The sequence below is a fragment of the Orycteropus afer genome, unplaced genomic scaffold (assembly GCF_000298275.1).
Source record: "Orycteropus afer afer isolate SDZICR_OR568_19922 unplaced genomic scaffold, OryAfe1.0 scaffold00013, whole genome shotgun sequence".
Classification (NCBI taxonomy): domain Eukaryota; kingdom Metazoa; phylum Chordata; class Mammalia; order Tubulidentata; family Orycteropodidae; genus Orycteropus; species Orycteropus afer.
Window position 1 is genome coordinate 1,980,365 of NW_006921600.1, and position 24,740 is coordinate 2,005,104.

Sequence of the window (24,740 nt, forward strand, 5' to 3'; positions counted from 1 at the left end):
AGACTGAAATGAATCCTCATATATCTGACACAAACTTAAATTTCTAAAGCCACCATATAGTCTTTTCTCATATTTTTTATATTACAGATGTAGTAAAAAACAAAAGAAAACAATTGATGTTTCTGGCTATATTTTTATAAAGAAAAGTTAATATTATATAATTCAGAGCTCTAAGAGAAAAAGGACCAATTTAGTATGGTATTTTGCAAATGGTTGTTTCAGATGATCTGTACTGTGGAACTTTTGTCATTACAGATTTTACTCTCCTTAGTTAGCATTTCTTCATCTCACCTACTTTGGTCATGTTGTCAGAAGGGACCATTCTCTGGAGAAAGATATCATGCTTGGTAAAGTGCAGAGCCAATGAAAGAGTGGAAGGCCCTCAACAAGATGGAGTGATACAGTGGCTGCACCGATGGGCTCAGGTATAGCAGGAATTGTGAGGCTAGCACAGGACTGGGCAGTGTTTTGTTCCGTTGTACATAAGGTTACCATGACTCAGAGACAACTCGACAGCACATAACAACAACAGTGAGCATTTCTATCTGAACTAAAATGTTTTAGGGCACTGATTTCAAGTTAAATCATTTCAAATAACCATAATAGTAAAGGATAAATTGAGACTCTCCAGGCTTTAGCAGAATATCATTAAGTATATGTGATTGATCAATAACACATACAAGGTTTCCAGGGTAAAGTGAATTCTACCTGAACCATTACATCTTTAATTCTTTAAAACACTGTAATCTTTAATTATTACCATGTCTTTCATTCCTCCCGTATCTTTGAAACTGAGAGGAAAAAATATGATGGAGTATATTCTGTAAATAGACAGCAGTGAATATATTCTATAAAAGAATTTATAAGATACTGCACACAACCAGTTAAAATTTGCATTCACATGATTTCTCCAACTGTCTAGGACCGACAAGCAAATGGGGACTGAGGATATGTGAGATGATTCTCTGGAGGCTTTTCAAAGGCATTACGAGGAAAATATATTTCCCAGAAATTTGACCTTTTTGTTAATTTCCAAAGTCTGTGCCAGATTATATATACCGATTTTGTTTAGTTTCTTGAAGATCAGTATATTCCATGAGCTAATTAGAAAAAGAGGGATCAGAAGTTGAAGATAGCTCTCCTAGTAAAAATTGTATTGTGCTCCTAAAGTTCTAATAAAGTTAAAGTCCATTAACATTTCAGAGCCACAAACAGATGGCTCAGGTATAGTAGGAATTGTGAGGCTAGCACAGGACTGGGCAGTGTTTTGTTCCGTTGTACATAAGTAGAGGACAAATGCCAACAAATACAGACTTTTGGATGACGAATTCTGGGAGATCTGCACCTTGGACTCCAACCAGGAAAGAAATGACAGATTTTCTTTTTTCTTGTAATAAAAGTGTTTTCATTTAGGGTTATGATGGATAACAAACCCTGGTGCTGACAACAGGGATATCTCACAGCCTGAAAATTCTTTGAATAGTGATATTTTTCATCCCCAGCCATCCACTTCTGTATGCAATGGTAAGCATTTGACATTGAATTGGGATCCTCACTTAGTCTTCACTAAATTTAAAATTGCCTAGATGAAATGTACCACCAGTAAGGATACTGATAAACTATTAGGACAATGGGATTAGTTTTCCTAGAAAATCCGGGTATGAGTTATAACATTTTCCTAAAAACTTGGTCAAGGGATTTTCTAGTTATTTTCACCCAGATTTTGAGAAAAAGAGAAGACTGGGAGTAAAGATGACACTACAAATGACCTGAATTGACGGGATTGCGGGTATCAACTCCCCTGGATTCAATGCCTAACACTATACACCAGCTGTGTGACTTGGGCAACATACCTTTTTTGTGATTCCCTTTCCTCATCTTGCAAATGTGAATCATAATGATGTTTACCTTGGAGTGTTGTAACAAGGATTACAGAGAAGAACTGTAATATTTAAAATATTTAAAATACTTAGAATGGTACCTGGAGGGTTGTAACTGCTATGTAATTGTTAATTCTTCTTATTTACCAATGGTTCAGATTTACAGAAATCTATATATATGTGAGGGAGCTATGGTGGTGTAGTGCCTAAGGCATTTGACTGCTAACTAGAAGGTTGGAGGTTCAAACCCACCAGCCACTCCTCAGAAGAAAGATTGGGCAATCTACTTGTGTAGTGATACTGCCTAGGAAACCCAAGGAGGGGTCGCTATGAGTCGGATCCAACTTGACGGCAGTGAGTTTGGTTTTTTTGTTTTGGTTTATATATATGTGATATGGCAATCTTTTTCTTGCCAAGTCTCAGAGCTCTCACTGGCAGTCAGTTTGACTAAATTACACTCATGTATCTCCCAGTAATATCGTTTTACCCTCAGGTAATATGTTTGAGAACCTGGATCCATCCTATGGGAAATGAGGTAACACACAGTATCAAGGTTGAATCTGAATGTTTGTAATCCTGGTCTTGAGTTATTTTCCCTTTAAGAATAGAAGAATTAGCTACAAAATGTGAGTCATTCCATGCAGGGGACTTCATCTTGTAGCAAAAACCATAAGGAAGACAAACCACTAAGTATCAATAAATATAAATCAAGGTGCTATGAAACAGGAACAAGTAATAGACCTAAGGAATCCCTGGGTGGTACAAAGTGTTAACATGTTCAGCCCAGCGGAGCCCCCGAAGAAAGGCCTGGTCAATATCCTTCTGAAGATAGACACTGAAAGCCCTATGAACACAACCAAACACCTCACAGGATTTGGTTCCTTGGGTTGGAGCTTCAGGGTCATGGTTTCATGGGACAATCCATTTAATTGATCTAATAATATGTTTAGTGCTTCTTTTCTACCTCATAGTTCATTGCATAGTGCTAGGGATAATAAAAGGTGGCAAGCAGCCATCCCAGGCACATTTGGTCTCTATTTACCTGGAGCAAGAGAGAAGGGACTAGTTTCAGGAACAGAGGAGAAAATGGAATGTGTGGGTAAATGCTTCCATGAACAATAACCCCCTTTGCCATGAGATCAGAAGAACGGGATTGTGCCCAGCTACCATTACTGAACATTTTGACCAAAGATTCTATAGAAAAATCCTGATCAAAAGGTGGAAAATGCAGAACAGAATTTCAAGTTCTCATGGATTCCAGCCTTTCTGGAGCCATGAAGGCTAGATGAAGCCCTCAAATTATTGCCCTGAGATAAACTTTAAGCCTTAGATCAAAAATATCCACTGAAATCTTTGCAAAAACAAATTATAATTTAGCTTACCTAGTAAAGAACATCTGCCTTGAGCACTCTGCTCCTTCAAGATCTATCTATATGAGATCAAATAGACAACAGCAACTCAAAAGATTAGACAGGAAATTTAGGGGACAATGAGCTTATGTTAATGGGGAGGAACAAGTCAGAAAAGGAGGGTGAGAATGTTTGCACAAGTTGAAGAGTGTGATCAATGTCACTAAATCGTACATGTAGAAATTTGAATTGATGTATGTTCTGCTGTGTATATTTTCAACAAAAAGAACAAAAATAATTTTTTTAAAAGAAAACCCTTTATCCATAGTTCTACTCTGACACCCGTGGGGTTTCCATTTGTAGGAATCTATTAGTGGCAATTGGTGGTGGTGGTAGAATACAGCTATGGAATGGATAAAACTATTCCACTACACTGCATTTCTCTCTCTCAAGATATTTTTTAAAGGGATTTCCAAATACTTGTCTTCATCTTCCCAGTACTATCAAGAACCTGACTCTCTAAGCCTAGTATTTGACAACCTTTATGTAAGATCCAAATGCTTATCTACCCACTCACTACACTAAAGATTGCTTGAACTGACACATTTTCATTTAGGAGGGAAAGGGAGAGAAATGAATAAGGCAATTGAGTCAGCTCATGCCATTTGTAACACATATTGAAACCTCTTCAAAGACACAGAACTGAACATATATACTGCAGGTCAAATTTAAGTGAAATTTATAGGGAGTGGCCAATATGATGAGAAAAGCAGGCCTCTAGTCTTGAATAAAGTCCAATTGAAAACCAAAAAGAAAATAAAATGTCATGAACAGAAACAGGAGGAGCTCAGATAAAAATTTACTGAGCAATTTATTGCTATTTTAATTGCTATCACTAGCCTAGCAGCAAATCAGCAACAGGGGTTTCGTAAGGGCCCACTGAGGGTTCTGACAGCAGCTCAGATCACAGCCAGCCTCCTTCAAACCTATATATTTCTTGATACTTAGCAAGGTTCTAAAACTAATGAGGGTGTCCATTTTCATATGAACAGTAGTAACCAAATTTTACCTTACCATGTCCAGTTTATCCACATCATATAGCCTAACCAAGTAATCACAAAGACTTAACGATCCTCCAGCAAAACTTAAAATAATTTTCAATAAGGGTACTTAGAGAAAAATTTTTTAGGTAAAGTTCTTGTCACACTCATTATTTAGAAAAGAATAAGCCACTATTCATTGATTTACTTGGGGATATTTATTTAATCACCTACTTACTAGAAGCCAGGCATTGGAAATACAGAAAAGACTGTGGGCCTCAAGGGACTTACAGTGTGTGTGTTAGGGGTGGGGTGGAGACAGGCAGGTAAATTAGTAAGGATAATAAAATATCACAGATTCTATACAAAGGTATGTACATGATAAAATAGGGACATAAAAAACGAAGTGATTAGTTCTACATGGGGAAGGAGATCATAAAGTCTTTAAAGAGAAGGTGACCCTTTAAAAAATAAATGCAGCCACTCAGGATACAAATATCTATTGCCTACAAAATCACATACATAATTTTTTTTCATTATAAAAGAGTCATATCTATTTAGAGATGGATAGGCTAAATATGGGAGCTCTGGTAGCATAGTGCCTAAGGCACTTGACTGCTAACCAGAAGGCTGGCAGTTCAAACCCACCAGCTACTCCTCAGAAGGAAGGTTGGGAATCTACTTCCATAGCGATACTGCCTTGGAAACCCAAGGAGGGGTCGCTATGAGTCAGGTCCAACTCCACGGCACATAACAACAACAGGCTAAAAACAAGTTTTTAAGCCTTATCTATTTTCAGAAATGTTCTGCTAGTCTTATTGGCAATTGGATATAATTTGGTCATCATGCTAGCAAAAAGTAGGCAAATGTGTATGTTGCAGTTGCCTCAGTTTATGACACAAATAAAGACAACACTTTTTCTTATTATTTGTGTATGTGTATGTGTAAGTCCTTTATATGTACTCATGACTTGAGTACATATATGTCTGAATATTATTTGACATATTTTTTTGGTAGTTATCTGTAACTGAACCTTAGAGGTTCTTCTTCCTAGACACTCACTGAAGTCAACCATAGGTAAGTCATTTGTAGGGCAGTTACTTCGAAAGGGAGCCCTGGTGGCGTAGTGGCTGAGGCACTTAGCTGCTAACCAGAAGGCTAGTGGTTCAAACACACTAGCCACTCCTCGGAAGGAAGGCTGGACAATCTACTTCCATAGTAATACTGCCTTGGAAACCCAAGGAGGGGTCGTTATCAGTCAGATCCAACTCCATGGCAGTGGGGTTTTTGGGTGGGTTTTATTTCGAGTGGAGTGACTAGGTAGTTTTATGACCTGAAAAAGCAGAGTTGTAGGTATTAGAAGTAAAACTTTAGCTACTAGCATCTAATTAGGGTTGCAAACTTCTGATCTATACAATATGAAGGTACGTAAATTTACTCCTACAGAGAGCAAAATTTCAAGAGCACCATCTTACAAAAGTCCACCTACAAATACACTGACCAAAGTCCACTTACAAATAAATTCAGTTCTCACCACTGTGATCGGCCAATGCTAAAAATTAATCTTCATTAGAGAATCATTTACAGCCTATACGCAAGTGACCCCATTCTTGATTCCTCAGTTTCGGAAACTGAAATATCTAGTCAATTTCCAAGTTAACTCATCACAAACCTCTGAAGGAAATCTTTTAACATTTTTTTTTTTTTTTTTGGTAGAGAGTGTTTCTATGATAAATTTCCCACAATAGTCTTTATATACTCTATCTAGCCTTACAGAAGATCCTGTGTGGTTTTAGTTGCAGCATTCTAAATTCTAGGTAATGCTCACTTTAATCCCCTCTGCACTTCCAACCCTACTCTTCTCTCCAGGACTGTTGTGTCAAAAAACAAACTAACAACAACATCCAGATTAGTAAGGATGGACTTTATTTGAAAAGATTATTTGCAAAGGTAGGACAGGGATTATTGTCATAGGGGAAAGAGGACTACTGCAACAGGGAGAAGGCTCTGCCCATAAAACCTGCAAACATTTCAAGGGTTAAGCAGGAAAGGGGGAAAAAAAAAAAAAAAAAAAAAACAGAGCTCTTCTTTTATAAGGAGCGCTGATGGTGTAGTGTCTAAATCATTTGACTACTAACCAGAAAGTTATAGGTTCAAACCCACCAGCATTTCAAGGGTTAAGCAGGAAAAAAAAACAAAACAAAACAGAGCTTTTCTTTTATAGGGAGGAGTAAACGAGGCTAAAAAGAACCAGGTGTAGGGAAGTAGGATGAAAGGGATCTATGAGCAGATAGTAGATTAGAGAATGTTGTACCCTAAAGCCAGACTATGCTTAGGGAGAAGCTGTGTTCTGGCACCTGGTGAAAGGAGAGACGCTTAACCAAAAGTTTGGTAAACAAGGATTTTGTTCCAGTTGATCTGCAGGACAAGCAGTTCCACTAATCATTTATGAGGTAATGTATTGGTATTTGGAGAGTCTATGTCTGGCCTTGTCAAAGGTAAACTAGCAGGGGAGTATCAGCAAATTTTGTCTAAGTCCTATGAGGAAGGTGCAATAAGTCTTTCCTGGAATGCTATAGGGTAGGGGGATTTCTTAACCTTTGCTACTTTCCAGGATCATGGGGCTCCAGTAAAGTTCAATATTGTCAGTTGATATAAATGAAAGAGAAGTTGACTACTCAACTATAACACTATTAGGAAATGGAGTTTTCAGTGTGATGTTGGAATAACTAAATCTGGCTTCCAAGTAATTTGTATTGATGAAGGCTTCTTACATATGCCTAGACTAGGTAAAAGAATGAAGAAAAAAAAAGAGAAAGAAACACTTGCTGTTGAGTTGATTGGAGTCATAGCAACCCTACAGAAAAGAGTACAACTGTCTTACAGAGTTTCCAAGGCTGTAAATCTTTAGGGAAGCAGACTGCCACATCTTTCTCCGGCAGAGTGGCTGGCCCCTTCAAACCACCAACCTTAAGGTTAGCAGCCAAGTGCTTAACCAGTGTACCATTAAGGCTCCTTGTTGTCCTTAGGTACCATTGAGTCAATTCCAACTCATAGTGACCCTATGTACAACAGAAGGAAACACTGTCCGGTCCTGTGCCATCCTTGGAATCTCGGCTATGTTTTAGTCCATTGTCTCAGCAACTGTGTCAATCTATCTCATGGAGGGTCTTCTCCTTTTTCGCTGACCATGAAGGCTGACCATTCTTGCTTCTAAGGAGCATTCTGGATGTACTTTTTCCAAGACAGATTTGTCCATTCTTTTGGCAGTCCTTAGTCTAGGTAAACATATTTTAATAATTCAAAGCAGATCAAGGTTCAATATGAAGATCTGGGTCTAAATAATAAACAAGAGCATGCATTTTTGTGGGAGCTCTGGTGGCATACTGCCTAAGGCATTTGACTGCTAACCAGAAGGCTGGTGATTCAATCCCACCAGCCACTCCTTGGAAAGAAGGTTGGGCAATCTACTTCTGTAGTGTTAATGCCTCAGAAATCCAAGAAGGGATTGCTATAAGTTGTATCCGACTCGATGGCAGTGCATTTGGTTTTTGGTTTATGCATTTTTGTAACCCTATCTTCTGAGTGTTCATCTCCCCTGGTGATCTAGGGTCATTAATTTGATCACTAACTAGGGCGATCTTGGTTATTAACTGCTTTAGGTTTCAGTCATTTATTGTCTTTTATTTTGGAGAAACATCTGACATGACGCAAACAGAAAAGAAAATCTGATGGTGTTTTGGGCTCAGAGGTTAAGTCTATGGCAGAACTGTACACAGAATCAAAATCAAAATCAAAATCAAAATCTCCTAAATTCCCATTATAAGAAAAAAGCCGGGTTGTTTTTCCATATGAATATTACTGAGAAAAGTGAATAGCTCAGTGCAGACAGTGGAGTATCTGTCTCTGTCTCTGGAAAAGAAGCAGGAAGATCTGCTTTCTTTTTTTTCCCCTCAAACTACAGGAAGGCACAGGGTGGAGAAATACATACTGGAGATTGCTCCTAGTTTGGGAACCCTTCCAAAAGCAGTACATGTAGTCAGGATAATGTGAATTTACCTGGCATTGTTCAACACATAGACTTCAGAAAGGATTTTATTTCCTTGCTGACCCAAGAATTAAATCCATTATTAGCAGAAGTAAGAACTAACAGATTAATGAAAGAGAATACAATCAGGCAACATAGGTTTCAAGATTATAAATAAAATTCATTTAATCTCTCCATTTAAAATATTTCTGCTATTAAGATGTTAGCATCTATTCTCAGAAAAAAGAAATAATCTTTTTGTTGTGCTCATTCCCAAACCAAGTTCAAGCTCCATAATCATTAAATTCAGCTTTCTATTAGAAAAATGAACACAGAAACAATATAAATACAACTTCTAAGCTGGAAACTGGATTTATTATTGTTAAATTATATGAATAATTTCTAATTGATTTGTATTGGGCAGGAATCTTATATTCCAGGACCATGTTCATCTATTTATCACAATATTCTATATGACATATGGAAGCTAATATATTGTTTCATTAATACTTAGGCTCTTACTCTAGTTATGGCTTGGAGATAATGTTCTAAAACATAAGTATTCATAATTACACATTTTACATTTCATTCTAATTTTTAATACTGCCAAGATTATTTAGTCTAACTAACTTTAACTACGTACCCTTTCCTCTCTTTTCATTAGCATATCAATCAAATTTACATTATTCTGGTTTGCTCATTTTATTAAAAACGAATTCAGGGCACAATTGACTTTTCATTTGTTTAACAAGTGAAGAAATATTTACCCTGACAGCCATTGTATTGTAGAGATTCATCTTCGTAGTATAATATGCTATCTGTGAATCAAGAAAAAAAAGATGGCAAACATTTCAGTTACACAAAGACAGTGCAGCCTATTTTTACATATAAAAGATAAGAATCTTTATACATAATACATTATAAGAGTTCTAGGCTTAGAAAAAATGAAATCAAACTTTGTATTGAAGAGATAGGCTTCCTAATACATAATGCAGCCTTAACCAGAAAAATCTATGGTAGTCAAACTAGGAGCTAATGGAGATATATGATCATAAAATGCTCTCCGCTGAGTTTGATAATCAATGGTGCTCTACTGAGAATAGAATAACAAAGCAGAAATATTCACAAGTGCTGGTGACACGTAGTATTGTATGATTTATTCACTGGGGTTCTTTTAGCCAAAACTCACAGAAACATAAAAGGAATTCATATTTCAAGACGTCTGGTTTAATGAAAAATTCAAAGAAATGCTGTCTCCAGTCGAAATCGTTCAAGGATATGGATGCAGTGATGGAGCAAAATTGTGCCTTCCAACCATCTGTACAAAATGTTATATACTTAGCTGCCTCTTGAGTAATCCTTGGGAATTTTGTTTCATTTAATATTCATTTTACCACCATAAAATCATAAATACAATGATACCATGTTACAGCAAATCCCCTGATATTGTGAAGACTTCCTAAAGTCTTGGTTTCTTTCTGGCAAACACACATTTATCTATTAATATAGAAATTTCTGTTATAGTCAATAATCATGTAGCAACACAGCTTATTTCAGTGAAAATACTGCTGTAAGTAAAGCTTCCATATCTGTTCTATCTTTTAATTAAAATATATAAAATTAACATAATTTATAACAGCACAATAAACAGTAAAAGCAATGATATGCATACAAATATTTTCAACACTATATACAATTGAGGAGCTCTGGTAGTGTAGTGTCTAAGGCACTTGACTGCTAACCAGAAGGCTGGCGGTTCAAACCCACCAGCCACTCCTCAGAAGGAAGGTTGAGCAATCTACTTCTGTAGTGATACCGCCTCGGAAACCCAAGGAGGGGTCACTATGACTTGGATCTGACTCGACGGCACACAACAACAACACATACAATTGTATCCATTTTTACTCAGCCAAAATTTTTTCAGGTAATGTATCTTCAGCGCAGGTAATAGGTGTCATGTTTCAGGGAAAAAATCAGAGAAAAGTGCCTAATCTTTTGTTTAGGGGTTTTCTTCCCCATGATAAATAGGAATTCATATAAAAAGGTTTCACTGTAATTAGTGTTGTTTGAATTGCCTGGTCTGATCCAAAGCAAATTGTCTGTGGAGAGCAGCAGGACTGGATTATTTATCAACAGTCTGGGCAATTAAGAAACAGTTGGCTGCAATATGTTATTTACAAATGAACACAATAATGTTATTTCATTTTAAATTCTCTTTCTTCATCATAGCAAGCAAGACATAATTCTTGGTGTTTGAGGTGAATTTAAAATATTTACATTAGTTATATTTCTTCACATCATATTGAGGTAGACATTGCCATTAAATGTTTTTATAAAGAAGAAAAATATTGGAAGCTATCTATTTGAGAAAGTTTGGTCTAGAAAAGATTTAGTTCCTTATCTTTGTCATACTATTTAGTTAGTAGTAGAGAGAGTATGTAAACTTTGGAACCATGGACCTGTGTTCTATTCCTATCTTTGCTCTTGCAACTGTGTGTCCTTGACTTTAAGTCTTGTCTTGATGTTCTTTTTTGCAAAATGGAACATTACATACTTTATATAAATTCCTAAAGATTAAAATGAGATAATGTATTGTGGTGGTTTTGTTTGTGTGTCAACTTGGCTAGGCCTGGTTGAGTGGCTGGGCACCTGGATGCAGTATTCCACATGATGAGACTGGTAATCAACTCCATGGTGGAATCTACTGGGAACAGCTGAGTAGCTGCCTTTGGGTATATGGTCTGCTTCCTGTATATAAGAAGAAGCTTTGGGAATGGTCTCTAGCCTATGGCACGCTTAGACCCTGCATATAGCTGTGTCGTTGCTCAGCATCTTGCTACGATCTGTCTGCTGACCTTGGGACTTACAATAGACTTAAGTTAATGGCCTGCCGTGTGGTTTGGTAACATCAGGACTGTGCCTTTTTACTTGTCAACCTTGGGGCTTCTCAGCCTCACCAGACAGAAGCTGTCTGAGTGAAGAAAAGCCTCTAGCTCCAGTGGGCCAGGAGCAGGGGGCAGAGCTGGACCCAAAGGTTGAGGGGCTTTCACCCAGCCCCTAAAGCCTGGCACTTTGAACTTGGACTTAAAGCCTCCAAATTGTAAGAATAAACTCCTGTTTGTTAAGACCATCCCATTTGTGGTATATTCTTGTCAGAGCACCACCAGGTAACCAGAACATGTATTTAAAGGTCTTGGGACATATTTGATGGTCATTCTAAAAGGGACTATCAGTAGTACTCACATATTTTGCGGCTAGAAATATATAATATAAACTGTAAGTAAAATTTCAAGATGTATAAAAAGGCTAAATATTATCCTGAACTAAGAAGAGAGACATAGCTTTAAGCCTTAGAATTCTGAATTCTGTAGTGAAAAGCTGGGAAAGCACTTTGATTCCAGCATGTCTTCATATGAACCCATAATCAACTACACATTTTTATATTTACTCTCAATTCCAAAGCCCAGGTACTTTTGAAAGTGTTAAAAAAAATTATATGAATATCATCTGTGCATTTTCATAAACTATCTAGGAGACACATTTTGACACTTTAAAATTTAAGAAAAGTTCATATAAGTCTTAGATGTCCACTCTAAGAAATGATGATTATTTGTTATAGTAGTATTTGTCTTTCCAGTTGCATGAATAGTTGTGGTGCAGTGAATTACTTAATATGACCCTTCTAGACATAGCCAATATAAATCCCACCAGAAGACTGGGTGGGATTATGAAGATGTGAAGTGCCTGTGGGACACCAAGAGGATTGGATGGCTTGCTAATAATGTAAATAAGATGCATGGCACACTTGTGGGGATGGGGCTATGCAAATAAGGTGCATGGAACCTAATATGGAGATTAGTCAGTTTTGGTATACAGTTAAGCTTAAAATGAGCCATCCCAGAGGCAGGAAAATGGGGAAAGCTCACTACCATCAAGAAAGAAGAGCCAAGAATGGAGAGTGTCCTTTGGACCCTAGATCCCTGTGCTGGACCTCCTTGATCCGGTAGACAGACCTGTGACACTGGAGATGGCAAGAAGCAGCAGCAGAGAAATGACAGCAGCAGAGGCAGCAGAACCAAGAGACTGGCACGAGATGGAGTGGGGGGCTCTCCAGCTTATGGAGTGAGAAAGCTGAATGCCTTCATGTGGGAGGCTTACTGGCAGAGTGGGATGCATCTAGGCACTTATCTCTGGAGCTAGGCTTGCTAAGCCACGGAACGAGAAAGCTGAGTGCCTTTGAGTAGGAGGCTTACTGGCAGAGTGGGGTGCCCTTGACTACTTATCAGCAGAGCTGAAAGAGCTTTGTAAACATTGCTCAAGCAGGGCAGAGGCTAAGGGACTGAGGCCAAGACGCCAAGGACCAGAGAGAGGCTTGCTTATGGGCACTCTGAGAAGAAGCTGTCCTGATCAAAGAATAGTATCCTGAGTCATTTCTGATTCTGAATTATAATCTGTAACTTCCCTAATAAATCCCATAATCATGAGTCTGTGAGTTCTCTATGGCCATGACAACAAATTATTGAACCCAGCAGAGAAATAGAGAGTGTCATGGGAGGTAGAGTTGGTGTCGAAATTGATAAAAAGAGTGGAGAGTCGAAGCATGTCTGACTTCTGCCTCATAGAAATCAGCAGTGCACTTCTGTTAATTATATTCCTCTCCTCTTGTGAAATTAGAGGAGGCCAGACACTGCTGCCATGACATTTTTACCATAGTTAAAATAGAGCTTCTTCAAAAGCCCTTTTTATTGGAATTATTTGCTGAAATTCTGTCTTAAAAGTTTTTCTTTTTCTTTTTTTTTTTCATTACATGGAGTTGAATAAGCAAAGAAGAGTCTACCTACTGTTGTTGTTGTTACGTGTCGTCAAGTCGGACCCGACTCATAGCAACCCTTCCTTGAGTTTCCGAGGCAGTATCACTATGGAAGTAGATTGCCCCATCTTTCTTCCGAGGAGTGGCTGGTGGGTATGAACCACCAGCCTTCTGGTTAGCAGGCAAGTGCCTTAGGCACTACTCTACCAGAGCTCCCTAGCTACTGTTAGAAACATAAATAAGAATAACAAGCTATTGCAATTTCTCAGCAGATAATTTTTTTTTTTAATTTTCCCTTCTATTTATTAATTTCCTATTATTTTATCATTAAAGAGGAAGATTAAAGATATGGAATGAAAAACAAGCATAAAATCAGACAGTTTTATTGTAATAAAAACATGATGCTGTATTATAGACGTACTCCAGCAGTTTTTATTTAAGTGAAAGGAGGGAGAGGAAAAAAAAAAAAAGAGGGAGAGAAGATATGTTACATTTATACCAGGTGTTCTGAGAACAAAACATAGCTCTTTATTTCTAAATCAACCATTTCTTAAGTATACGGATTTTGTCTTATTATCTAGCTCAATTTTCAAAAAGCTTCTAAAATTTTTCCTAGAAGATATATTCCTTTAAAAACATATAATGAATTTCCTTAGTGGGTAATATCCATGTGGACCTTGTGGGCAGAGCTGCTGTTCAGTGGATTGACCCAGAGTGTCCACACTTGTTATCTGCAGCTGGTGTCCTTTCTCAATGGTTGACAACCAGTTCTTCTAAGTGAGTGCCCTGCTGTATAGGTTGGTAAGGACTTTTTGAATATTACATTCTAAGACAAACCTCTGAGTGCTCAATTTCACTAGTGACTATGTTTGTTTTCTATTATATACTGATTATTTCATTCTTTTTTACCCATCGATTATTTCATACTAGTTTTACCCACAACTAGTGTCTGAGCTCTGACAAGTCTTCTTTTCTCATGACTGAACTACTTACAGTCTTCACGCCTGCATCACCTTACTTCTCATCCATTCTGAACACCTCTTCTACATTAGTTTGCAAAGTATTTTTTATCGAGTCTTTTTTTTTTTTTTAAGGAGCCCTAGTGGTACTCGGAAGGAAGGTTGGGCAATCCTACTTCCGTAGTGATACTGCCTCGGAAACCCAAGGAGGGGTCGCTATGAGTCGGGGCCGACTCTACGGCAAACAACAACAACAACAACAACAGTGGTACAGTAGGGAGCTCTGGTGGCATACTGCCTAAGGCATTTTACTGCTAACCAAAAGGCTGAGGGTTCAAACCCACCAGCAACTCCTCAGAAGGAAGATTGTGCTATCTACTTTCGTAGTGATACTGCCTTGCAAACCCAAGGAGGGGTGGCTATAAGTCGGATCTGACTCCAAGGCAGTGAGTTTGGTTTTGAGTTTGAGTGGTACAGTGGTTAAGCAGCTCAGCTGCTAACAGAAACTTCAGCAGTTTGAACCCACCAGATCAGCAATTCAAACCCACTAGCCAGTCCACTCCAAGGGAGAAAGTTGTGGCAGTCTATTTTCACCAAGATTTTCAGACAATCTTTAAAATTCTATGGAGCTGTTCTACTCTACCCTTTAGTTTCACTACGAATCAGAATTGACTGGTGGCAACAGGTGGCTTTGGTTGGGAAGGTTGGGCATTCCTACTTCCGTAGTGATACTGCCTCGGAAACCCAAGGAGGGGTCGCTATGAGTCAGGGCCGACTCGATGACAAATAACAACAACAACAACAACAACAACTCATAGACTTTCAATATCTTGCAATTGCTTAAGGCAAGGGGTGTTAATTAGGCTAGCTGATGTAACTAACAAACTTGAGCATTTTGGATCACTGAGAGAGAGGAGTCCTGTCAGCACAGTGGTTAAACATTCAGCTGTTAACTGAAAGGCAGATGGTTCAAACCCATCAGACTAAAAGATTTATAGCCTTGGAAACCCTGTGGGGACAGTTCTACTCTGTCCTTTAGGATTTCTATGAATTGGAATGGACTCTAAGACAATGGGATTTTTTTAAGGGAGAGAGACCTCAAAGGAACTCAAATGTTCAATTGTTTGATCCAGAACCAGATGCTTTATCCATCACAACTTCTACGATGCTCAGAATTTTCGTATTAATGTAGACAATACATCTAACTACCTAAATCCCATTTCAGTTTAACCTTACTTTTATCCATGGCCAGACTCTGCACCTTCTCTTCAACAAGAAATGTTCCTTCCACCTCTTAAAATCATAAGCTCACACTGCAAATTCCTCTCCTTAAAGTGTTCATCACTTAATTTCCATTGAAAGATTTCTTCCATCTGATTTAGGAAGATCTAGTGCAGATCTCTCCTTTTCCATTTTTCCATTCTTTCTTCACATATTTTCATGTGTATATGTAATGGCTCCATGGTATTTTGCTATATGAACATACAATAAATTATTTCATGTTTCCTTTATTGTTGAGCATTTAAGTTTGGAAACCAACTGAAGATGTGTTTCAAAAAGAAAATGGTCATACAGTTTCAAAAGCAGAACATTTAAGTAATACACATTTATAACAATTTTAAGTAAGAGATGTATATAACTTGACCAAAGCAACTGGTTTTATTTCCTAGATTGGACAATAAAGAGGAAATAGCTGCATTAAAATGGACAATAGAACCTTTAGAAGCCATGCACATAAGGATAGTAGACCTGATGAGCCTGTGCCTGTTATTTTCCACATAGGTGCCATCTTCATTTTATAATTTTGAGTATAATCATTAAATGATTTATTATCAAGTAATCATGAGTATTTTGTGCATAAGCTTTGCCTTGTTTGCTGACAACTGATACCAATCTGATCAATATCAACAGCTAATTTAAAAATTAAAAAAACAATTATTTTGCTCAGTTACTGTGAAATAATATTTAAAAGCAGGTGAACCAAATCTAAATGCATTTCATAATTATGATGAGAAAAAAATAAATAATTTTTTAAAAAATTTTAAAGTTATGTATTACTTAATTCAATTCTTAAATTGCCCTACCATTGTTGCTTATTTAAAACATAAAGTCCTTATAGGAAAAAACTACATTGTGTTTCCATTTTCCATTCTGACACTAAAGGATGAAAAATACTGCCTTATTACTTTATAACTGATTTGGAAGCTATATAAAGATAAATATCAAAGGAGTAGAGAATTTTGTCATAGAATAAAAATGTATTTATCCCAAGAAGAGGAATACAAATGTATTCCTATAAGCAATTGCTAGCATAGTGCTTAAGGCATTTGACTGCTAACCAGAAGGCTGGCCATTCAAACCCACCAGCCACTCCTCAGAAGGAAGGTTGGGCGCTCTATTTCCGTAGTGATATCACCTTGAAAACCCAAAGAGCAGTTGCTATGAGTTGGGTCCGACTCCACAGCACGTAACAGCAACACCAACATATAAGCAATTATGTCTATACATTATCAGTTTAAAAAATAATGACATATATATGTATGAAAAATGATAATACAATTTGATAGCAGAAGCCATCCTTTGCCCCATTTACAATTAAGAAAACTTTCTTCCATTATTGCTTTTTTATATACTTAATCAAATATGAAAACTTTGTCAGCAGCAGTAAACTGGTAAGCAATATGTGAATATCTTTAGCTGTCATTTTCAACAATATTTAGAATTTTTCATAAATTGAACAGTAATCTCTTTTCAAATCTTAACTATCTTCACATATTAAACTGGTCATCCGTAAGCTGTTAATATATTTTCACAAAATTTTTTAAATTGTCTGCTAATGTGGTTCCCATATAAACCCATTGCCATCATGTCAATCCTAACTCATAGTGACCCCACAGGACAGAGTAGAACCACGTCATAGGGTTTCCAAGGCTTATCTTTATGGAAGCAGACTGCCACTTCTTTCTCCTGAGGAGCAGCTGGTGGTTTCAAACTGCTGAGCCTTCAGTTAGCAGCCCAGCACTCAGCCACTGAGCCACCAGGGCTCCTTCATGATATTCATACACATACATATGTTATCCATTGGGTGATCACAATTTAAAAGCATAACATTGAGCTATCTATGACTAGTTATATACATTTACTTTGTGATAACTCATACACAGTGTATTGGGATTGCCTTTATATTACCTTACTCTTAGATTCTGATAAGAAAATAGTATATTTGAAATCAAACATAATGTAAGATATGTAATAGTAAGATATGGAAAAGGAAATTGAAAAGAATAACAACATTTATAAAAGCTGTCTTATATAGGTAATATTGATGAAGTCACTCAGGTTAAACTCAAACTGCCAGTGTTCAAAAAAGAGGCAGATAAAAGAATGTTTCAAAATTGTTCTGGTACCATTGCCTACCAGAAGTGCCACCTTTTTTTTTTTTTTTTTTCATCATTTGAACAATAAAGAAGAAGCTCTGTAGAACATGATAGGGCTAAGGACACTAGGGTCATTTCAATGTCTAATGGGAAGAGCAGGTGGCAGGAAAATTATAGCAAGAGTTCAGGATGTATGAACTTCATCAAGTGATTACACCTTAGTTGTTTTTTTGTTTTTTTCCAAAAAATCAGAGCACTATCTCACTGATGGATCTAGATTTCTAAGATAAACAAATTTGGGTCCTGTGTCCTGTTATAGCTGCATGAATGTCATCAGGAAGGCCTGAAATGGCAGTTGAAAAGAAAAAAAGTAAGAAAGGAAGCAAGAAAGACTCAAATCAGAAAAGAAAACTAGAAAGGCTCTACTATTATGGGTTAATGAGGGTAGTGGCATTACTAAGGTTGGTGTCACCCAGCAAGGTAATTCATTGTGTCACATACACAGGCCCCTTCCCCCATGGACCTCCTCTCATACCAGACCACACAGAATCCTCAGTAATGTTTATTATGAATTTTTATCATAGGATACCCACTGACGTCGAGTTGAATCCGACTCATAGCAATACCTCCTTGGGTTTCTGAGGCGGTATCACTACAGAAGTGGTATCATTTCCCAGGAGTGGCTGGTGGGTTCCAACCGCCAGCCTTGTGGTTAGCAGTCAAATGCCTTAGGCACTATGCCACCAGAGCTCCTAATCATAGGATAGTATGTGATAAATATAGTTGTAAATTGATAAGTGTAATTTTCCTTTGATTATATGAATATTAGCAACACAACTGTTTTGTGAAATCTTTCTACATTGAATTACGTTCTTAGTTACAACCTTATTAGTAACAGAGGGAAAACATTCTTTGATTTTTCTCCTTCTTTTCTTTTAATTATTATTTCATTCTTAAAGAAATTATTGTTATTGGTTCACAAATAATAATTAACACAATATTGAGCTAAAATATCAGAAAATTTGACAAAACCAGTGACTATAGAAACACTAGGAGTAATGAAGACAACAGTGCACGTGTAGATGAAACCACATGATATGAAGCTTCATTGTAATTGGGTAATATTGACAGCTCTGACTGGAGTGCATTAGAAGGTTCAAAAAGTAAATTAGCACAGTGTTTTAGCCTTGTAGATATATTGATTGATGTAAGCTGAGCTTATGAAAAATATTTTTGTTGTTATAATGAACTATAGGGATATTTTTATTAAAAAACGATAAATTTCTGCTGCAACACTATGCAAAAATTTTATAGACAATCATTTTGGGTCACTCTTCTTGACACTGTCACCCAGTATCGTTTACACACCCCATAACTCCCTAGTGATACCACTGAATGAGGGCACTGGAGTGGAAATTACATGACACGTTAGGACTAGATAAGATCTTTGGTCTCATTGTGAGAATTATTTAAAATCTGGATAGAAATACACTGGCTCAGTCACATTTTTGAGGAAGGTTATCTCTCCAGAAAAAAATGGCATGTCCATTCTGACTTATGGAGACCCAAGTGTACAAAGTAGAATTGTACTCCATAGGGTTATTTAGTGGCTAAATTTTTAGAAATAGTTCACTAGGTCTTTCTTCCTAGATGCCTCTGAGTGGACTTGAACTACCAACCTTTTGGCTTGTAGCAAATTTTTCAACTGTTTGCACAACCCAGGGTGTATGTAAAAATACAGGGCCTCTAAAGAGTTCCTAGGACATTTCTCTTTTCAAAGTAATCTTCCTGTTTGACCTTTGCCACACTTGAAACTGTTGACCACTCCAAGTTTCTCAACAGTTTTCTCCTCTGGATCCTGTAATACTGTGTCACTCTATTTTTCTGATTGTTTAACCCGTATATAATTCCCTTTTCTCTTCCTAATTCCTACCAAGTACATTCCACAAACTACAGTTCTTTGTCCTCCACTCTACTGCTTAGAGACATTAAAAAAAAAAACTCAGGTAGAAAATCCTGTCATCTTATAATGATGACTCTAAAACCTTTATCTCCAGCTCTGACCCTTAACCTAAGCTTCCATTCAACAGTTCAGTTTAGTAAACATCTGTTGAGTGCTTGTTATGATGTGCCAGACACTCTGCTAAGAGATATAGTATCATAGCCTTATAGGATATCACCACATGGAGGTGTCCTAACATCATCACAAACTTAAACACTTAAACCTTTTTGTAAGCATCACCAAGTACCCCATTTAAAATGTTTCTTATAAACACCCCTGCTTTTGTTATCATTATAATCATTAATCAGCTTTGCTGAGATAAAAATCAACTATCTCAGTAGCTTACAAAATAAAAAGTTTATTTTTCACCCACATTACATGTAGACTAAGGTTCTCTGTATCTGTGTTGCACAAGTCTCTTCATCCCAGTCCCAAGGTTAAAAGGAGCAGCCCAGATCTGAGGTGTGTTATTCTTATGCCAGAGCCAAAGAATGAGAAAACCTCTTAAAGCTTCTGCTTGAGCATGGCATATGTTGCATATGCTCACAACACTTGGTTAAGCCCCAAATCAATGGGATAAGGATGAATAATCTCCTTATGAAGAAGTGGCAAGGGAATAATTTTGAACAAGAATATAACTGTACCATCATGGCATATATGAAAGCTACAGAGGTTCTGTGGGAGATTTCTCACCTTTTATGCAAGAGACCTGGGTTTGATTTCTGCCAGTATACTTTATGTGCAGCAACTTGCCTATTAGTGATTTATATGTTGCTATGAGGCTTGTTGGGAGCTCTGGTAGCATAGTGGCTAAAGCACTTGACTGCTAACCAGAAGGCTGGCGGTTCAAACCCACCAGCCACTCCTCGGAAGGAAGGTTGGGCAATCCTACTTCTGTAGTGATACTGCCTCGGAAACCCAAGGAGGGGTCGCTATGAGTCGGGGCCGACTCAACAGCACATAACAACAACAACAACATGAGGCTTGTTGGAGGAACTCTGGTGGCATAGTGCCTAAGGCATTTGACTGCTAACCAGAAGGTTGGCAGTTCAAACCCGCCAGCCATTCCGTGGAAGGGAAGACTGGGCAATCTATTTCTGTAAAGATTTACCACCTTGGAAACCCAATGGGGTCACTATGAGTCAGAATCAACTTGATGGCAGTGAGTTTGTTTGGTTTTGGTTTGATGAGGCTTGTTATAGATTGAATTGAGTCCCCGCAAATATATACATCAACTTGGCTAGGCCATGATTCTCAGTATTATGTAATTATTCTCCATTTTGTGATCAGATGTAATTATATTATGTGTTGTAAATCCTAAACTCTATCATGTTAATGAGGTAGAATTAAAGACAGCTATGTTAATAAGGAAAGATACAATCTATAGGATTAGGATGTATTTTGAGTCAATCTCTTTTGAGACATAAAAGAGATTAGACAAATAAACAGAGACAGAAGTTACTTCCTTGGCACCAAGAAAGATAAACCGGGAGGGAAGCACATCCACTAGTCCCAGGGCCCCTGTGCTGATAACTTCCTAGGCCCAAGAAGAAGATTGATGCCAGGACTCATGGAGATTTCCAAGGAACACTGAGCCCTCAGAGTTAAAAGGTGACAAGGACCTTCCTTCAGAACTGACATAGAGAGAAAGCCTTCCCCTAGAGCTGACACTCTGAATTTGCCTTCTAGCATCTTAAACTGTGAGAAAATAAATTCCTGCTTGTTAAAGCCATTCACCTGTGGTATTTCTGTTATAGCACCACTAGATAACTAAGACATTGCTGAACAGGTTTCAGTGGAACTTCCAGACTAAAACAGGCTAGGAAGAGAAGCCTGGAGATTTACTTCTAGAAATCAGCCATTGAAAATCTGTGGATAACAAAAGTCTAGTCATCATGGCTGACTCTATGGCAACTAACAAGAAAAATATACTGATACTAATCACCATCCATATTGACCATGGCAAACATCTTCCAACTGTATCCCTGTGATTCATTTAGCCAACTAGCAAAAACTTCTGCAAGGTATTCTATGTAAGATTCCCTGTAATAAGGTTGAGATACAATAAACAGAATGTCACTGCCATTCAGGAGCTCCCAAACAAATGAGAAATATATAAATAAACAAAAGAGTCATAGTGGAGCAAAGTCTTAAGAAAGCACACCTCATGTACACAGTCCTCCTGAACTCTACTTTCTGCTTGAGGAAGACTAATCATCATAAAGTAAAATCTTTAAGGATAAAAAGTCAGACCAATATGGGGCAGGTTGGAGTGAGGAAGGACATTCCAGGCAGAGTGAACAGCATTTGCAAAAACATGTAGGTGGGTGAGGAAATGGCATATTTAGGTAATGGCAAACAGTTTAATGTGGTCAAAGCATATTTATATTTTTGTTAATAAAAAAGTGAGACTAGATAAAAAGCAAATGTCAGATTATGAAAGACTTGATATATCATGCTAATGAGTTTAAAATTTATTCTTTATGCTATGGGGAAAAGGACTTCAGGCAAGGGGTTAAAATAATGATGTTTATATTAGAATGAAAGACTTTTATGAGGGAAAATAGAAGGTTTTGATGGCTGATAGGAGACACGGTATAGGAAGTAAGGAGTAGAAGATAGTAGGGAGTCTAGGATAACTCCTAGTTTGCTCAGGCTTGGATTTCTGGTTGAATGGTGGGGTCATTAACCTGAATAAAGGGATATAAGGTGAGGATCAGGTGTTCTGGTGGTGTAGTGACTAAGACATTTGACTGCTAACCAGAAGGCTGGCAGTTTAAACCTACCAGCACTCATTGGAAGGAAGATGATAAGATTTCAGGACCTGAGGGACATCCAGAAAAAATGTTCAGTAAATACTTAGGATATTGATCTACATGGGTCAGGAGCACAGAACTTTATGCATGTCATTTAATCTCCCTGAGCATCCATTTCTTCATTTATAAAATGAAGATAACATCTGAAGTTTCTACTGGATAGAATGTTTCTACAGGATCATATGAAATAAGGAATGCAATTGTTTTTTTAACAAAAAGTTCCTTTAAATATGTAGGAAATTATTTTATTTAAAAAGACACAGTTCCTTGCCAGCCTTCCACTACTCCTCAAACTCTCTGTTCTACCTAGACTAGCATCCTCACTGTCTCTCAATATGCCATACTCATTTTCTATTTCAAAACTTCATTCATTTTATTCCTACCTTGAAATGTCCCTCCCTTTTCCATTCAGCTCATATCTGATTTCCTTAACTTGTGGAGCCAACATTAAATTCCCATTCTGAGTTCCTAGAACTCTTTCTTATTATCTTATTATGCATGTGCGTATATATTTTGAGGGGCAGTGATATGGAGGATGTTTTTTAATTGATTTTCAATTAATTTCTTTAATAAAAAATATATTCACATTGTTCAAAATTCAAAAGGAACATAAGAATTTATAGTGAAATGTCTCCTTCCTATCTTTATTCTTTAAGTACTCAGTTCTCTTCCCCCAGGGAATTAATATTAGCAGTCATTTGTGATTCTCCCAGAGATACATGGACAATCAAATTAAATCAGTGCCTTTGAAATCATGCTGTGGTGTCTCAGGTGATAACAGAGGCTACAGACAAAGATTCAAAACAGCTGAATTTCTCCAGCTTCCAATATAATGGTAGTGCTTGTCTCTATTGTATATACCAAAAACAACCTCACTGCTGTTGAGTTGATTCTGACTCATAGCCACCCGTCCTTGGGTTTCTGAGGTGATATCTCTACGAAAGTAGATTGCCCAGACTTCCTTGCTACTATTGTATATAGAGACTTCAAAAGTCTGTCAAAATTTTTTCAAGAAGGAGTTCTGTTACTAAAACACAATTTTAAAATAACTATCCTACATCATTTATTTTATAACTTCATATATGCCATAATCATATATTATATGGCATTATTGTTATTATCAGTATTATTATTATTATGCATGGCTGTTAGGGTGAAAAAAATTAGGAAGAATAAATTGTAATATATGGAGATTCAAACAGTATCCTCAACTCATGTCCCACCTGCAACTCAAGTAAACAGCCTTTTCCTACATTCTTGTTTCAGAAAGTTTGTATGGCTGTTTATCCCTAGCTTTGTTTTCCTACAAGTTGATATTATGCTAGGGGATAAGAGGAGAGGTGTAGAGATAGAAAGAAGTAGATTCCTGGGATGGATCTGGGAATTAGCTTTGTAAAATGTAGAAAAATAGTATTGCACATACACACACCCCATTGCTCCTGGTGGTGCAATGGTTACGCTCTCAGCTGCTAATTGAAACATCAGCAGTTCAAACCCACCAGCTGCTCCACCAAAGAAAGGATATGACAGTCTCCTTCTATAAATATTACAGCCTTGGAAACCCTTTGGGGCAGTTCTACTCTGTCCTATAGGGTCACTAGGAATCAGAATTGACTGACTTGACAGCAGTGAGTTTATTGCTCTTGGAAGGTGGCTGAACCTCTAGAGGAACTGCCTGAGGGCAACTCTGGAGGAGACTGGGCTCTAAACACTAATGTTATCAGCTCTGGAAGACATTTCCATTTCTCATATGTGGTCCAGAAGCTGTTGAGCCCTCTGAGGATAAACCTTGAAGAATCAAATACGTGAGCTTGTACAACTGTTGTCTTTAAAGGAAGGCTCCATGAAGACAGGAATTTTTGATATTCTGGCACTACTTCAGTCTCATGGGATTTCTGTACAACACAAAGGAAAAAAGTCTCCAGTTAGCAATTGAGACTGAATTGCCTACCAGCTCAACAAGATGACAGTCCAATTTAGTTTATTTAATGGGAAGAAATAAATGATACGTCTTGCATACTTGATATCCACTACTTGTGTATTGTGAATCACTAAAAGGGCCATATGCAGTAAAGTTTTTCCCAAACTTACTTGACTGCTGGGTCCTTTTTTTAGGAATGTTATAAAACCAAGATTTTAAAATGTACACTTTGGGAAAAACTAATTTAATATTTTTATTTGAGTATGTGATAGCTATTCAATGAGACTGTAAGTTCTTGAAGGTAAGGATTATGGTATATTTCTTTGGTATAGCACTCAGCAACCAACACAGTGCTAATGTGTAATAGCTGCATAATCAATGCTTAATAATAGTGATAAAATTAGCTACCATTTATTATGTACCTTCTATGCCCCAACTTTTCATGGGTTTATCACTTTACATGCTACAATAATTCTGTCATCTCCATCTCATAAATGAAAAAAACTAAGGTTCAAAGGTTCAAAGAGTTTAATTATTCCAGGTCATACAGATAGTAATT

General features: G+C 37.3%; 1 protein-coding gene across 1 annotated transcript in view; it reads right to left on the reverse strand.

Annotated features, from left to right (window-relative positions):
- The window catches only part of SPATA17 (spermatogenesis associated 17), a 446,526-nt gene that overhangs the window by 369,301 nt on the left and 52,485 nt on the right, over positions 1–24,740 (reverse strand). Inside the window, exon 4 of the mRNA XM_007952483.1 lies at positions 9,064–9,114. Coding sequence (XP_007950674.1) covers positions 9,064–9,114 — 51 coding nt within the window. The remainder of the gene's footprint in view (positions 1–9,063; positions 9,115–24,740) is intronic.